The sequence below is a fragment of the Neomonachus schauinslandi genome, chromosome 13, assembly GCF_002201575.2.
Source record: "Neomonachus schauinslandi chromosome 13, ASM220157v2, whole genome shotgun sequence".
In the NCBI taxonomy this organism is placed as follows: domain Eukaryota; kingdom Metazoa; phylum Chordata; class Mammalia; order Carnivora; family Phocidae; genus Neomonachus; species Neomonachus schauinslandi.
The window spans coordinates 45,712,682-45,730,014 of NC_058415.1; the positions used below are offsets into that span (position 1 = coordinate 45,712,682).

The following is a 17,333-nucleotide window of genomic DNA, read 5'->3' on the forward strand; positions in this document are numbered from 1 at the left end:
TTCCTTCCTTTCCTTCCTTCCTTTCCTTCCTTCCTTTCCTTCCTTTCCTTCCTTTCCTTTCTTTCCTTTCTTTCCTTTCTTTCCTTTCTTTCATTTGTCAGAGAGAGAGAGGATTGTGCACAAGCAGAGAGAGTGGCTTGCAGAGGGAGAAGCAGGCTCCTGCTGAGCAAGGAGCCCTATGTGGGGTTCGAACCCAGGACCCTGGGATCATGACCTGAGCCGAAGGTAGGCACTTAACCGACTGAGCCACCCAGGTCTATTTTTCTTATACTTGCTCTGTAGTATTAAAAACTTTCATTGTGATTTCCCCATGATTGTTTCATTTTTATGGATCATGTCGTGAGGAGGGCCCTAATTGTCTTGTCCTATTAATTTGAGAGTGCAGGTGGCAGTTGGATTTCAGAGCTTTTGAAGCAAGAGCTGAGGCTAAGCTTGAGTTTCTAGCAGGTATCAGGATTTCATACAGGGTGAATGAAATAGAATCCAGCTGCCAGGTTCTAAAGAGCATGTGGAGAAGCAATTAGGGACCAAGAAGTGGTGGGTGAGAAGCTATGCAGGCAGAAGAACAAGGAAGACATAAATACTGAATAGCAGAGCCGGGTGGGTGGTTGAAAAGGATAGACAGGTTGTTTTCCCTTCTTTAAGAAGTTGGACAAAGCAACTAGGAGAGAAGAATATACCCCTGTGCCACAGTCTTGATAAACTTGTTTTCCCTTCTTTAAGAAGCTGGGCAAAGCAACTAGGAGGGACAAGAATATACCCCGGTGCCACAGTCTTGATAAACTTGGAAGATCAGCTCAAATTTTTTGATGGTGCTATCAGCTTTTGTATAAGCTATTAAGATAAAAGTAATGAAAAGTTGTCAAATATATGTTTAAAATCCTCAGGCTGATGGTTCCGTAGCTTAATTTGTGGGAGGAAGAAATGAAATGAATACATAACTGATAATTGCAGTAGTTGTAAGTTTTAGAAGGAAAAAAAGTCCTACTAGATTTTGTGTCCCTGAAACAGAGGGCCCCATTAGTGAATGAAGTATGTATTTTTGTCAGTCTGTTAATGTATACTGGCTTTAAGAACATACTCTCTAAAAAAAAAAAAAAAAAAAAAAAAACCTCTTTATATCTCTGGCTTCACCTACATTCCTTCCCTGAGTCCTTCCTATAAAGGAATTTGATGGTCAAGGGTGCTCAAAGTCCTCTTTCTCTGTGATCATTAGACACTCCCCCCAACATCCCATCCCCAACTACCCCATATAATCCCTTGCGCAAGTGTGAATGTAATTAGATAGATCTCTTGTTTTCCAGATTGTGCACTTCATTGAAGTTTGACACTAAACACTTTTGTGTGATGTATGGTTGTGTATTTCCATATCCCAGAGAAAGTTGAAAACCAGAAGTGCTCTATCTGCTGCTCCTTTATTACCTCTAGAATGCAGGTGATAGATTTATTTTCTTGGAAATATGCTGGAACACCTTGGCAGATAAGGTGATAATTGCTTAAGTTAAACAAATGCTTTGATTCCCTTGGAACTTAAAGACCTCGTTAAAAATTCTCTTTCTGATTTAGATTTAGACAAGCCAAAAAAGGCACCGTGACAGGTTGGAGATAAATCTTTAAAAATCAAACGCTTTTTTGTAACAAGTGGTTTATGGAGCATATTGTGAGTGGTTTCCCTTTTGTAAAGAATGTCATGGGAAGAAGTAATGTGTAAATTGTTTTCTTTAATGCATGAAATGCCCAAGGGAAGTTGAGATTAGAAATAAAGTAGGACACAAGCTAGACTGCCAATGCTAAAGCGAGCATTATGTACTCTTTTTTTTTTTTTTTGAAATTCCGAGAATATGATGTTCTGATACCTTGAAAGGCCAAATGGTTGTGATTAACCTTGAAGTTTAAGTCTCTAGCAGATGAAAGACAGTTGCAGTTTGTAGCCCAAGGATAGCAAGTAAAGGGTGATATCACATCATAATGCAGCTTGGGGAGTGGTTTTTAGAATGTTTAGTGGCTGTGTATTAGGAAAGGTCAAGTGGTTGTACTTTAAAAAATGTATTCATTCTCTAAAGTGTCACACAGATCTTGGGGCTGTCTTTTGTAAACTTAGGTGTTTGTCGCCTGTACTTAGGTCATTTTGGTGAAAACCGTGCTTTCTTACTCTGTTGGCCTACCTCCTGGAGACAAAGTCGTTCTTTCTGTATGGTTTGGCTTTTTCACTGCGTAATAAGCTATTAGCCTAACCAGCTGCTCTATCTGTCCCCAAAGCGTTTTGGAATTCCACCATTCTGGGCCTGGATCAGAGAGTATAACCGCGCATTTTCTTCTATTTCGCTCTGTCACTGTTGACATTTGGGTGAGTCTCCTCTGTGATATGTTTATAAGCATCTGCTACTCTGGAGAGTCTGAAGTCTCCTTTTTACTGAGTTAGATTAGATCATCAGAAAACTGTACTTGCACTGTATTCGCTGAGGCTCTTTTGCTGAATTACGTGGTATGTTATACCCATGGCTTTATCCAGGGTTTGTTTAAAAAAGAAGTAATATAAAATTCCCTTTAGCTTATGCTACTGAGAATATTGCTTATTATATCACTGTATATTCCATATATAAAGGCTAACCTGAGAAATTTCCCTCCGAGTTCAGGGGCATGAAAAAGCTTGTTTTCTTTGATAAAAGGTACTTCTCCCTGCACCCCCCCCCATCTTTTAGATAATAAAAGATGTGTTATTTACCTTATATATATTTACTTGTGCTTGGGAGCACAGAGCCAAATTTGAATGTTAATGTTAGCAATTGTGTGAACACATTTTATAAATTAATTTAAAAAATAGTCATTAATTAAATCAGGAGTCAGCAAACTATGGCCCACCCTCCCCCTGTGCTTGTAAATAAAGTTTTATCGGAGCATAGCCATGGGCGATTGTTCATGTATTGTCTGTGGCTGCTTCCATGCTACTGTGGCAGATTGGAGTATTTGCTATCCGACCCTTTAGAAAAAAAATATTTCCAATCCTACTGCAAATAGTCACATGATGGTATGCGCCAGCCAAAACACTGGAAGAATATAAAACAGGGTGACTTCTAGAAAATGGGCTACTTGGGAAAGGCTTAGCAGAAAAGATGGGCTATGAAAGAAATTTCATCTTTAAATAGTGGAACATACAGAGAAGGGCATTTTATGGGGGCGAGAACAGCATAAGTAAAATTCCTTAGGAATGAGCGCATTTTGAGCAACATGGGACTAATTTGAAAACTGTTGTAGCCAGATTGGAATTAGACAGCAGTGACAATGAAACTGACTGGGAGATGCTTGATGGAGGGCTTAAAAGCGAGGAATCAGAATTTGCATTTAATCTGACAGTCTTGTGAAACCCTGCTCTGAATTCTTCGCAGGGAAGTGATGTGATGGAAATCGCGTTTTAGGACAATTCATCTGACAGCAGTGTATGGGATGTGCTCATGCGTGGAGATCCCCAGGACCAAGCAGTTACTGAAGTAAACCTAGCAGGAGGAACTGATAAGAGGAGGGTAAAATGGGGCTGAGAGGTAGGCTCTGAGGTGCCGGGAAGGATAAAAGCGACTTTGTGATTGAGTGGATGCAGAGGATGGTAGCAAGGAACTCTTGAGAGAACTGGGAAAAGTGGAACCAAAATGGTAAACGTTTTTGTGAGAGAAAATAGGTTCTTTCTCTCTTTTCCCTCCCTCCCTCCCTCCCTTTCTCTCTTTCTTTGTTTCTTTCACTTTAAAGTTTTTGTTTTTACTTATTTAAATTCAATTAGTTAACATGTAGTGTATCATTACTTTCAAAGGTTGGGGTCAGTGATTCATCAGTCTCAAATAGTACCCAGTGCTCATTACATCACGTGCCCTCCTTAATGCCCATCACCCACTTACCCCATCAATCCCCCTCCAGAAACCCTCAGTTTGTTCCCTATAATTAAGAGTCTTTGTCTCGGACGCCTGGGTGGCTCAGTCGTTTAAGCGGCTGCCTTCGGCCCAGGTCATGATTCCAGGGTCCTGGGATCGAGTCCCACATCGGGATCCTTGCTCAACAGGGAGCCTGCTTCTCCCTCTCTCTCCCTCTGCTTGTGCTCTCTCTGTCAAATAAATAAAATCTTTAAAAAAAAAAAAAAAAAAAAAAAAGAGTCTTTGTCTCCCTCTCTGATTTTGTCTTACTTTATTTTTCCCTCCCTTCCCCTATGATTCTGTTTTGTTTCTTAAATTCCACATATGAATGAAACCATATGATAATTGTCTTTCTCTGATTAACTTTTTCACTTAGCGTAATACCCTCTAGTTCTATCCACATTGATGTAAGTGGTAAGATTTCATCCTTTTTTTTTTTTTTTTAAAGATTTTATTTATTTATTTGAGACAGAGAGAATGAGAGACAGAGAGCATGAGAGGGAGGAGGGTCAGAGGGAGAAGCAGACTCCCTGCCGAGCAGGGAGCCCGATGCGGGACTCGATCCCGGGACTCCAGGATCATGACCTGAGCCGAAGGCAGTCGCTTAACCAACTGAGCCACCCAGGCGCCCCAGATTTCATCCTTTTTGATGGCTAATATTCCATTGTACATGTACACCACATCTTTATCCATTCATCTGTTGATGGGCATCTGGGCTCTTTCCGTAGTTTGCCTATTGTGGACATTGCTGCTATGAACATTGGGGTGCAAGTGCCCCTTCAGATCACAGTGTTTGTATCCTTTGGGTGAATACCTAGTAGTGCAATTGCTGGGTCTATATTTTTAACTTCTTGAGGAACCTCCATACTGTTTTCCAGAGTGGCTGCACCAGCTTGCATTCCTATCAACAGTGTAGGAGGGTTCCCCTTTCTCCGCATCCTCGCCAACATCTGTCGTTTCCTGACTTGTTAATTTTAGCCATTCTGACTGGTGTGAGGTGGTATCTCATTGTGGTTTTGATTTGTATTTCCCTGATGATGAGTGATGTTGAGCATTTTTTCATGAAGGTGTTTTTTTTTTTTTAAGCACTCTCTCCATCTAACACATGGGGCTTGAACTCTGAGATCAGGAGTCGCGTGCTCTTCCAACGGAGCCAGCCAGGTGCCCCAGTATGTGCTTTCTTTTTGACATCTCCCATTGCTGGCTTTATAAGAGAGAGTAGGGAAGTGTTTGGAGACATGGCCGGGCTCTGGGAGAGTTTCCATGAAGGAAGAGAGCACAGGCAAGGAACTCGGCAGCAGGAAGGAAGATGGGGTACAGGAAATGGAACGGACAGAGGAACTGGAGTCAGTAGAGCAGTTTCCCAGTGTGTTTCCCAGGAAAGGCTGGTTGTCTAGACTGTTAACAGATATTTGTAGAAAAAAAGGGTGCCATGATCAGATAAATTTGGTAAACTCTGGGGCGCCTGGGTGGCTCAGTTGATTAAGCGACTGCCTTCGGCTCAGGTCATGATCCTGGAATCACTGGATCGAGTCCCGCATCGGGCTCCCTGCTCGGCAGGGAGTCTGCTTCTCCCTCTGACCCTCCCCCCTCTCATATGCTCTCTCTCTCAAATAAATAAATAAATCTTTAAAAAAAAATTTGGTAAACTCTGGGTTAAGCAAAGTCAGTGAGACGTCTTGTTTTAATACCTCTCAGATTCTATAATTAATGTGCATCATCATTTATATCTTCAACTAAGATCTGTCTCTTTAGTTATAGATTCATGTGTTCATGAATCATTTCTACCTGACATCTCCATTTGGATATCTATTAGACATCTGAAACTTACCAGTTCCAAATGAAATTCCCAGTCTTTCCCCACAAAACTGGTTTCCCTATCTCAGTTGATGGCAACCTCATCTTTTTCTCTTAGTAAAAAATGCCATGGTAAATGATGTATGAATCGTTCTGTTTAATGTATAAAATGCCCAAAGGAATTGAGATTAAAATTAGAGGTGCTCAGGTCAAAAACTTTGGAGTCATCTCTGACTCTTTCTTCTATACTCTCAACCAATCATCAGGAACCATATTGGCTCTACCTTCAAATATATCTAGAATCTGAGCACTCCTCATCTCAAGTGATCCTATTAAAATCTTACCACTCTTTTTCAGTAGTAGCTTACCATTTCACTGGGGATAGATCCATCAGTCCTTTTGGTGACCTGCATGGCCTTTTATGATCTGACTTCTTTTTTTTTTAAGATTTTATTTATTTATATGCCAGAGAGAGAGAGCACAAGTAGGCAGAGAGGCAGGCAGAGGGAGAGGGAGATGCAGGCTCCCCGCTGAGCACGGGGCCCCATGTGGGGCTCTATCCCGGGACCCTGGGATCATGACCTGAGCTGAAGGCACTTAACAGACTGAGCCACCCAGGCGTCCCTGTGATCTGATTTCTTACTGACTTTCTGATTTCCCATTCTCTTCCTCCTTCATTCACTTTTTTTTTTTTAAGATTTTACTTATTTGAGAGAGAGAGAGAGAGAACATGAGTGGAGGGGGAGGGGCAGCAGGCGAGAGAGAAGCAGGCTTCCTGCAGAGCAGGGAGCCCTACATGGGGCTCGATCCCAGGACCCTGGGATCACCACCTGAGCCAAAGGCAGACGTTTAACGACTGAGCCACCCAGGCACCCCTTTCATTCACTCTTGGCTTCTTTCTTTGCTCTCTTGTAGCCCTGGCTTTAAGCACTTGATGAGCTTTGGGCTTTTGCACTAACTGTTTACTGTACCTGTGACATCTTTGCCCAGATATCTATATGGCTAACTCACCACATGTCATCCTCTTTAGAAGAGACTGACCCTGGTTGCCATATTTAAAATAGAATGTGTTTCTGTAATACTTTAAGCTCCATGAGTGTAGGGATTTTTGTCTTTTTTGTTCCCTGAGGTTGCCTAAGCACCCAGAGCAGTGCCTTAGACACCTAATAGGCAGCTAATAAGTATTTGAGTGAATGAGTGAATGAAAATTCAAGATGCCAATATATATTCCCTCCAAAACCTTTTACCCTCGTGGAGATCTCTTCATCCTAGGTTTCCCAAGGACACATTTTGGGAAATGGTGTTATGATAGCTTACAGAATTCCAAGGAGCAGAAAATTCCAAGAAAGAGGGTATGGACACATCTGGAGAGTTGAAGTTTTGACTTGCGTAAACTAATGAGTAGATTTTGATAGGAGACATAATTTGCAATCTTGGAACAAGCTGTTTCAGTGCTGCAAAATGTCAAATTCAGGGGACTAAAGTTGGCTCTAGATGTTGAAGAAGAAGGTTGGAATAAATGATCCATTCAGAGACTTTAGTTGGAGGAAGGGGAGGAAAGTACGAGAGCCGTGCATTCAGCACAGGGCACTTCCATTTGTGAGAGCAGGAGGGCTTGGTTTTGCTGCTTGTTATTTTTATAAGGTAACCTGGATTACCTGAATTTTTTTTTTTTAAGATTTATTTATTTATCTGACAGAGAGACACAGCGAGAGAGGGAACACAAGCAGGGGGTGTGGGAGAGGGAGAAGCAGGCTTCCCGCTGAGCCTGGAGCCCGATGTGGGGCTCGATCCCAGGACCCTGGGATCATGACCTGAGCCGAAGGTGGACGCTCAATGACTGAGCCACCCAGGCGCCCCTGGAATTTTTTTTTTTTAAATATGTATGTATATATTTTTAAGTAGGCTCCATGCCCAGCATGAAGCCCAACACGAGGCTTGAACTCACGACCCCGAGATCAAGAGATCAGGAGATCAGGAGTGGGATGCTTAACCCACTGCGCCACCCAGGCGCCCCTAAAGCATCTTATTTTTCTAAGTAGTGTAATTTGGTGGGTTCAGTGCTGCATGGACTGGATAAATTGAGATCCTTAGGAAATCCTCTCAGTATTTCAGAGCCTTCTCTTGACCACCTTGCCCTCCTCCATCCTTTTTGCATGCTTGAAAAAATTTTTTTCCTTTCCTTTTCCTTTTCCTTTTCCTTTTCCCTTTCCCTTTCCTTTCCTTTCCCTTTCCTTTCCTTTCCTCTCCCTTTCCTCTCCCTTTCCTTTCCATTTTAGTATATGTGCTGCCTAAGCGAGCACTTTTCTTCCTTTCTTCCTCTCCTCTCCTCTCCTTTCCTCTCCTCTCCTCTCCTCCCCTCTCCTCCAGTCTCTTCCAGTCTCCTCCCCTCCCCCTCCCTTCCTCTCCTCCTCCTCTCCTTTCCGATTTTTTTTTTTTTTGTGAGAGCCCAGTAGGAATGAGAGGTGTGATGTAAATATTTTTTTTTAAAGATTATTTATTTATTTATTTATTTGAGAGAGAGAGAATGAGAGACAGAGAGCATGAGAGGGAGGAGGGTCAGAGGGAGAAGCAGACTCCCTGCCGAGCAGAGAGCCCGATGCGGGACTCGATCCCGGGACTCCAGGATCATGACCTGAGCTGAAGGCAGTCGCTTAACCAACTGAGCCACCCAGGCGCCCCAGGTGTGATGTAAATATTAAAAGTTGGTGTTAATTGGGGCGCCTGGGTGGCTCAGTCGTCTGCCTTCGGCTCAGGTCATGATGCCGGGGTCCTGGGATCGAGCCCCGCATCGGGCTCCCTGCTCAGCGGGAAGCCTGCTTCTCCCTCTCCCACTCCCCCTGCTTGTGTTCCTGCTCTATCTCTCTGTCAAATAAATAAATAAAATCTTTAAAAAAAAAAAAGTTGGTGTTAATTGCTTGCTCTTTTAGCAGACAAACAATCTGTTTCAGTGTGTGAGTTTCTAGGTCATTTCTGTACTCCCTGAAAAAAGCTCACCTAAGCTTTACACTTGTCACCAGCAGTTAGATGAGTGATTAAATGAAAGCTTGTATTCAAACTGTGGTAGAGTTTAAACAATTTTGTGAAAATTTGATTCTTTCTCTCTTAGAAGTTTTGATCTTTGAAAGAATTTCTACTTCAAACATGTGGTTGAACTTTTAAAATCCTGTTATTTAGGCTTGAGCTTTTGGATTTTTTTGCGTTTCGATAGTGTGAATTAATCTGTTCCAGGATTTGCTCTAATGGGAAAAACTAAGAGTGGTTGAGCATTTTAGTTTATTTATCAATCATGGCATTTGTGGGCCGAAGTGGTTGGTGAGCATATTCCAGCAATTACGGTGCAGAGCCGTATGCTTTATTTCCATTGTTGTCTTTGGAATGAATTACTTTTATGTTATTTGAGGAATAATTGGTTTGAAATCCTTTTTCGGACTAACAAATACTCTTTTGTTTTGATTACAGAGTCTGCATATATACATGTAAGAGAAGCAAAAATGTCAGATGATATCAGGAAAAGGTTTGAATTTCCAAATTCTCTTATCCAATCACAGGTAATTTTTATTTAATTATTTTTGCTTCATGGTAACAAATGAACCGCTATGGTGGATTGTTAGTAGAACTTTACATTTTCAACATTAAATGTTTTATTCTATATATAGGATTCTACATATATATTGCTTTATTAACTTTTATATAAGTTAATTTGAAAATTTATATTTGAGGGGCACCTGGCTGGCTCTGTCAGTGGAGCATGCTAATCTTGATCTTAGGGTTGTGAGTTCCTGCCCCACGCTGGGTGTAGATATTACTTTATTTTTATTTTATTATTTTTTAAAGATTTTATTTATTTGAGAGAGAGCGAGGGAGAGGGAGAGGGACAGAGAATCTGAAGCAGACTCTGCACTGAGCACAGAGCCCGATGTGGGGCTTGGTCCCATAACTGTGAGATCTTGACCTGAGCGGGAACCAAGAGTCGGGTGCTTAACCGATTGAGCCACCCAAGTGCCCTCATATCTTGTAGAGATTATTTTTAAAAAATTAAATAAAAAAACCCCTGAAAATTTATATGTGACATAGGAAAGTGAATATTTGAAATTGACCAATCTCAGCTTTTTTTTTTTTTAAGATTTTATTTATTTAAGAGCGAGAGAAAGAGAGAGAGGGAGAGGGAGAGCATAGAGAGAGAAGCAGACTCCCTGCTGAGCAGAGTGCCCAACGTGGGGCTCAGTCAAGGACCCTGAGATTATGACCTGAGCCGAAGGCAGATGCTTAACCAACTGAGCCACCCAGGCACCCCCCAATCTCAGTTTCGATTTATATCATACTTTTCTTCTTAGATGTAATAAAACCTTGATTAACTAGGAGGACCCTGGATCTGTATTTTTTTTTTTTAAGTCTATAATGAATTTTTGGGAATAGAAGTAAATATGGCTGTACATCTACGGAGTATGAGAGATTGACATTTAAAAGGATATATTTTGGGCGCCTGGGTGGCTCAGATGGTTAAGCGTCTGCCTTCGGCTCAGGTCATGATCCCAGGGTCCTGGGATCGAGTCCTGCATTGGGCTCCCTGCTAGGCGGGGAGCCTGCTTCTCCCTCTGCCTCTGCCTCTCTCTCTCTCTCTCTCTGACTCTCATGAATAAATAAATAAAACATTAAAAAAAAAAAAGGATATATTTTACCCCTGTACAGTTATTAAGAATAAGAGATTTTGACCATAATACCTAACATTCAGTAAGTAAAATGTCCTGGATTAAAAAATTTGATGTCTATCCTAACACAGGCAGGGGTTGGTGATAATTTATTTTAGAGAGCTTTTCAGTTATTAGGGTTCAAACAAAGGTGGTTTTCTGGTTAGCCTTCCCCTAACTGGAAGCATTCTAGTTAGTCAAGGTACCGTAATAGCTTACTGTCTTTTCTTGTGAGAGTGAAGCCAGGGGACCAGCAGAAGCCAGCCCGAAGACCGAACGACGTACAGCGTCTTGGATGCTTTCAGCAGTTTTCTCCGGAGATGCCTGCTGTGGGAATTGACTTAGCTGGGTAGTGGGGAACCCTTCCATGAGGAGTAGAACACTCCTTATGCAAGATTCCCTTCTACCTGACTGGGTTGGAGTCCTATCCTGTGCAGCACAGGTCCTTACCATGAAGAGGAAGATGAAGGCTTGGAGGATACCGTCCACAGTTTCTATTTTTCTGTGCTTGGAGTCCCTTCATTAGCGTAGATAACCGAGAAATGCCTATGTGTTTTACTGTTAAATTAAGAGAAGTGTACATGTATTGTTTCATGGAGGATGTGTCTTTCGACTGTTCTATTGTGGAAAACTTAAGTAGCAATATAGGGTCATTTATCCTTGGATTTTGTACTTTAAAATCAATTTAGCCTCTATTCTCTGATTTGTTAGAAGGATACATAGAAAGGCAAACTGGAGAAGTTGTACCTGGTGGGGGGATGTTTGTCACTAAGCTGATCTTCTTTTAGTCTTTTTTTCTAAATATGAACGGGAGTTGTTGTTTTTTTTTTTTTTTTTTGTCCCTGTTATGTGTCATACTGGTTTTATTTGGTTCTTGCAACTGTCCCTTGTTCTCTGTGAATACTTCTTATTATTCTTTTGTAACCATTGCTCAGTGTTAGCACCATATTTCATTGATTCACACACACTTTTTCACATTTTAGCATCTTTGAAATTGGGTCGCATCTAGTAACTCGTGGCAGTAGTTTTTACACAGCTGGTATTGCCTGCATGTGAACTTGGCTGGGATTTTCTAAAGGAACTCTTTCACTAATATAAAATCAAAATTTGAAATTATAAGGCGCATTATGTAACAGATAAATGGGCAGCCTTTCTTCCTTAGAGGTAGAAATAAAATAATGGTGCATCTTGCAGTTGATGGCCAGTTGCATTCAATGAAATATGGTATATTTTGTAAACAGGCACCAAAACTGTTCACTGGTCTTAATTCTTGTTACTGTCCCTTAAACTAGGAGGTAAGAGACAGTTAATTGATCGAAACTTAATATTCATGTAAATGCATGATTTATATTATAAAACTGAGATCATCAAGCATTGAGGTCTTAAGTCATTTCCAGTGTGTGAAATACAAAAACAAAGGAGGAGGTGCTGTGTTTTTGTGTGACCTTTTCTGGAGACTACAAGACTGACAGGATTCACAGTTGTATCATACGTTGGTCCAAGTGCAGGATCAACACTTGCTGCAGTTAGAGAGTTTTTCCCAGCCCCTGCGCAGGATGGCTATCATTGTTGCTAGCCTACAGCTCTAAAACAGCAGAGCAGTGCTGGGGAGTGGTGCAGAACCAGGAGAATGGAGTTGAGGTGGTAGGAAAGAACGATATATATGTATTTATGTTATCAACACTCCTTTATAAATAGAGTCTTAGATTTAACTTTGGGCTTTTTGACCAAAGCAGGATATGGGAACGTTTCAGAGATTTATGAGACTAAAAGCTTATGCAAGGGCTAAAACCTATGAGAAAATAATAAAGAAATTAAATCATAGAGCCTAAACGAGAGAGAATGGTTGTGGTAGGGGGAGACCTATTGGTTCAGTTCTGTATGGGCCGTGGTCACAAAGATGGGGATGAGTTTTCTCCATCTTCATTAAGGACATGATGAAGCATGATGGATTGCATTTAGATGCAAAAATGATTTTAAAAGCTGTGGAGTTTCTCATTTGTCTCACGGTTTAATTGATGAAGCAATCTCACATTATCTTCTAATACTAAGTGACAGCAATTTGAACTGAAAATCTGGCAATTTCCTTAATATCTATGAACTGTAGATTGCTTATTGGAATAAAAATGCTTACCTTGAGAGTTGTTAGGAAGCTAAGAAATTATGTACGTAGAATGCCTAATTCAGTGCCTTCCACAGAGCACACTCTCAGATGAGTGGGAATTTTATTATGACTTGACTGGCTGGCACACTCATACTCCTATCACCTCTTTTTTTTTTTTTTATATCAACTAGTATTGACAGGAGTTACCTTCAAATGCACTAATTGGAGAGAACTTCTGATGCCATGTTTTTTTTTATTTTTTTTTTTTTTTTTTTTTAAGGCGGTGGGTCATCTTATTGCTGCAGTCCTGAAGGAAAATGGTTTTTCAGAAAAGATCCATCAATCCACAAACCAGGTCTGTATTCAACTTTGCACTTGAGTTCTATTCAGATACTGTTCCCAGCTGCATGTAGGCACTCCTTCTGTTTCAGGTCACTGTAGAAATGATTTTGAACTGGTTTTGTTTGTTTTTTGGTTTGCCAAGTTCTCCTTCAAAATTATTACTATTATTATTATTTTTTTTTTTTTAAAGATTGTATTTATTTGTCAGAGAGAGGGAGAGAGAGAGCATGAGCACAAGCAGGGGGAGCAGCACAGGGAGAAACAGGCAGAGGGAGAAGCAGGCTCCCCTCTAAGCAAGGAGCCTCATGTGGGATTCGATCCCAGAACCCTGGGATCATGACCTGAGCTGAAGGCAGATGCTTAACCGACTGAGCCACCCAGGCGTCCCCCTTCTTCCAAATTCTTTACAATTTTAAAATTGGTTACAACAGACTCCGGGAATGAGATATGGAAGGGATGGTAAAGGGGAGTATTCTTGTGACTCTTAGTGAAAAATAGCATGGGTAGAATGAGGATAGACATACCTTAGAGAAGGTTGGTAGGATTACCTCTGAGGGAATCTTTCTGTTTAATGGAGAAAGTGAACATAGCGGCTCTGTTTGGATGTAGAAGATTTCTCCTACTTTAGGGTGCCCCAAGTATGAGTTCTATGTTCGTAAGGTCATGCTTTGGTACTTGGAGCTGAAGGAAAATGTCCATACATCCATGCATAGGGCAGGTGAATGCTAAGATTGAAACTGTGCTCAGCTTCCTGAGATGTAGACCACTTGGGTTTTGGTCAACCAGTGTTGTAGATTTTGACTTGCTGGTTGGAAACTGTGTGGTGCTCTCAGGTAAACTCTTTGGAGAATGTAGATGATGGAAATAAGATTTTTTTTTTTTCACAGAAGAAATAATTGATTTTCTTTCTCTCATGTTGCTTTTTTTTTTTTTTTACCACATTGCTTTTGATTAGCTACTCCAAGTTACATCTCTCTCCAGCGTCTGCTGCCATATTGAAATTAGTGTAGAGGCAAATTTCACTAATTGACATTTATCTGGTATTTGTATGTAGTTGTATAAATTAGGTTTTCTGAGAGCGCTGATCTTAATCCTGCCTATAATCACATTATGTACTGTGAGGTGATCTAGTGGTTTTACTTAAATAGCCGGGATTTATTGAATTGTCAAATCCCTGTGACTGTTTTCTCTTCTATTAATAAATGAATGCTTACTTCCACAAGGGCACAGTAATACCTGAGGCAGGAGTGTTTTTTATTCATTTATTTCGTTTTTCTGGTTAAAATGGACTACTGACATTTGGAACCCTTTGATATTGGCCATACAGGTGAATAAAATTTCCTTCTGAATAAAAGAACTGGTATATAAAGATTTCTTTCCTGCAGTGACTGTTAACTGTATTGTTCTGTTATAGTGGGATCCTTCGATTGAAAAGGCTCTCAAAGCCAGCTACAGTGGGAAAGTGGGCACAATATGTTGATTTTCATTCTTTTATTTATTTATTTTTTTTTTAGATTTTATTTATTTATTTGACAGAGAGAGACACAGTGAGAGAGGGAACACAAGCAGGGGGAGTGGGAGAGGGAGAAGCAGACTTTACGCAGAGCAGGGAGCCCCATGCGGGGCTCGATCCCAGGACCCTGGGATCATGACCTGAGCTGAAGGCAGACGCTTAACTGACTGAGCCACCCAGGCGCCCCTCTTTTAGTTATTCTGTGGGAGCTGAGGATCTTTTTTTCTCAAATTATATATTTTTCTAATAACTTCTGTCAGGAAGAGGGAAAAATAGCTTCATGATGTGTTCTTTAATAAAACAAAACAAAACCCAAACCGCATGTAAATCTAAATGGACTTAACCTACAGTACATTCGATTTTGGGTTTATCATTAGTCATGAACCTCTGGTGGGGTGCGTCATGGATGCTTGAGGAAGTTATGAAAGCTCGAAGCTCTGCATTTATAGGATTTTTCAAAATAAAGATCTTACATTTACTTATGTGCCCTTCTGGTGCTTTTCTATCAAAGATGACAGATTAATGGTCGGAGGGGGCAAAAAGTCAGTTTCTTTCTTTCTTTTTTTAAAGATTTTATTTATTTACTTGAGAGAGAGAGGGAGGGAGCATGAGCAGGGGGAGGGGCAGAGGGAGAAGCAGGCTCCCCACTGAGCAGGGAGCCGGATGTGGGGCTCGATCCCAGGACCCCGAGATCATGACCTGATTTGAAGGCAGATGCTTAACCAGCTGAGCCACCCAGCCATCCCGAGTCGGTTTCTTTCTTGACCACAACAGTTTTCTAGGCTTTTGTTGGAAGCCATGGAAATACCAGTTTGCTGTTCCCCCCTCTTAACTGTCTTTCCTCTGGGCCCACATTAGACTTTAGTAAATTGGGGCAGGGGCAGTGTGGGGGGTGGTGGAGTGCATGTAGGTGGTAGAGATTGCTGGTAGGAGAGCAGAAACACGTTCTGAAAATGTTATTGCATTTAGGGCTTAAACCACAGGAATGATTTGGAGCTCATCCTAGAGTAACTGCTGTGCGGATATTGATGGTGTCTGGTTAAAGGGCTTGGTTGGAGCGCTGTCCGAGAGCCGAGTCTTAGTTTTGATCCCCTGTCAGTTTCCTTGGTTTGCTCAAACATAAGTCATACCCCTGTCTGCAGCCAGCCTTATTCTGCAGCCGGGACACCAGATGGGCAAGAGTGGCTTTTATCAGAACACATCCATTATCTGTCCTGGAAAACTGACTTTAGTTTATTCTGCAAATGGTGGGACAACAGTGTCATCTTTGTATCGGAAAGCTAGCCCACTGTGAACAAATTACGATTTGAAGAATGGCCGGGGGTGTACGTGCCTTTGCTGTTCATCGGATGTGTCTTTTATTTTTTATTTTTTTTAAAGATTTTATTTATTTATTTGTCAGAGAGAAAGAGAGAGCGAGCACAAGCAGGGGGAGGGGCAGGCAGAGGGAGAAGCAGGCTCCCTGCTGAGCAAGGAGCCAGATGTGGGACTCCATCCCAGGACACTGGGATCATGACCTTAGGAAGGCAGATGCTTAACTGACTGAGCCACCCAGGCATCCCCAGACATGTCTTTTAATCACTGGTTTGATTTCAGACTCCGGCTTTGAACTTGCTGTGGGAGAAGTGTTGCAGTGATAATGTGGTGGTTCGAACAGCCTGCTGTGAGGGTCTAGTGGCCCTTGTTGCTCAGGATCACGCAGAGTTCAGCTATGTGCTCAATGGGATACTCAACCTGATTCCATCAACCAGGTATTCTTTCTTTCATGTTTGATCAGTAAAACACATTTTTAGGGAAAAAAAAAAAGTCACTAATTTGCCGTTAAAGGTCAACGTTCACTCTACTTGTCAGTTGTTTTTCTTTCCCTTAAGATGTCATGAAGTTGGTATTTCATATGTGCTGATTTGGACTCTATAGTCTTGGAATTTGTGGTCATTTGCTGTACGTAAGACTTCAAGGCTTTCTGAGGCACCATTTTTTTTTTTTAAGATTTTATTTATTTATTTGACACAGAAAGCACAAGAAGGCAGAGTGGCAGGCAGAGGGAGAAGGAGAAGCAGGCTCCCCACTGAGCAGAGAGCCTGATGTGGGGCTCAGTCCCAGGACCCTGGGTTCATGACCTGAGCGGAAGGCAGATGCCTAACCCACTGAGCCACCCAGGCGTCCCTAACTTACTGATTGATCTTAAGCAGGCCATGTAGATTTTTCCTTATGCCCTTTTTTCAGATGCAGGTAATGGTATTTGTTTCCCCCTAAATCTTTTCAAGTGCCTTAAAATTCATAAACATAAAACCTATTTGCATTGTGTACTTGTACTATTTATATTCAAAAGTAAGTATAAGCAGCTAAGGAGCCAGGGTAATGTCTCTGTCTACGTAAGGAATAATTAGAGCAGGTTAGATTATACCTTTTTTTTTAAGATTCTGTTTTTAAGTAATTTCTACACCCAACATGGGGCTTGAACTTATAGCTCCGAGATCAAGAGTTGCATGTTCTACCAGCTGAGTCAGCCAGGTGCCCGAGATTATACATTTAATTCCAGAAGGTTATGTTAGAAAATTATGCTGTGTGGGATGTCCTTCATACCTCATTATAAGTCTGTCATTACTACTGTAAACTGAAAAGCATAAGATTTGCTGATAGTGAATCAACGTGTCATCTGTATATGTTATAATTTGTTAGTGACCTTAGAATTTTTTTTTAAGATTTAAAAGTGTATTTTTTGGGGGCACCTAGGTGGCTCAGTCAGTTCAGTGTCTGACTCTTGATTTAAGCTCAGGTCATGATCTCAGTGTTGTGAGATTGAGCCCTGCTTCAGGCTCCGTGCCTAGCTTAAGATTCTCTCTCTCTCTCTCTGCCCGCCACCTAAAAAATTAAAAAAAAAAAATGTATTTTTTGAATAAGCAACACAATCACATGGAAAAAGTCCTAAAGGGTATATGAGGCCAGGTGTCTGTCTTGTCTTACTCCTATAATTCAGTTTTTCT

At 41.3% G+C, this 17,333-nt stretch overlaps 1 protein-coding gene across 1 annotated transcript in view; it reads left to right on the top strand.

Annotated features, from left to right (window-relative positions):
• Positions 1–3,527: 3,527 nt before the first annotated feature.
• The window catches only part of FOCAD (focadhesin), a 282,029-nt gene continuing 268,223 nt past the window's right edge, over positions 3,528–17,333 (top strand). Inside the window, exons 1-4 of the mRNA XM_044920455.1 lie at positions 3,528–3,539; positions 9,159–9,247; positions 12,772–12,846; positions 15,943–16,097. Coding sequence (XP_044776390.1) covers positions 9,191–9,247; positions 12,772–12,846; positions 15,943–16,097 — 287 coding nt within the window. The 5' untranslated portion in view covers positions 3,528–3,539; positions 9,159–9,190. The remainder of the gene's footprint in view (positions 3,540–9,158; positions 9,248–12,771; positions 12,847–15,942; positions 16,098–17,333) is intronic.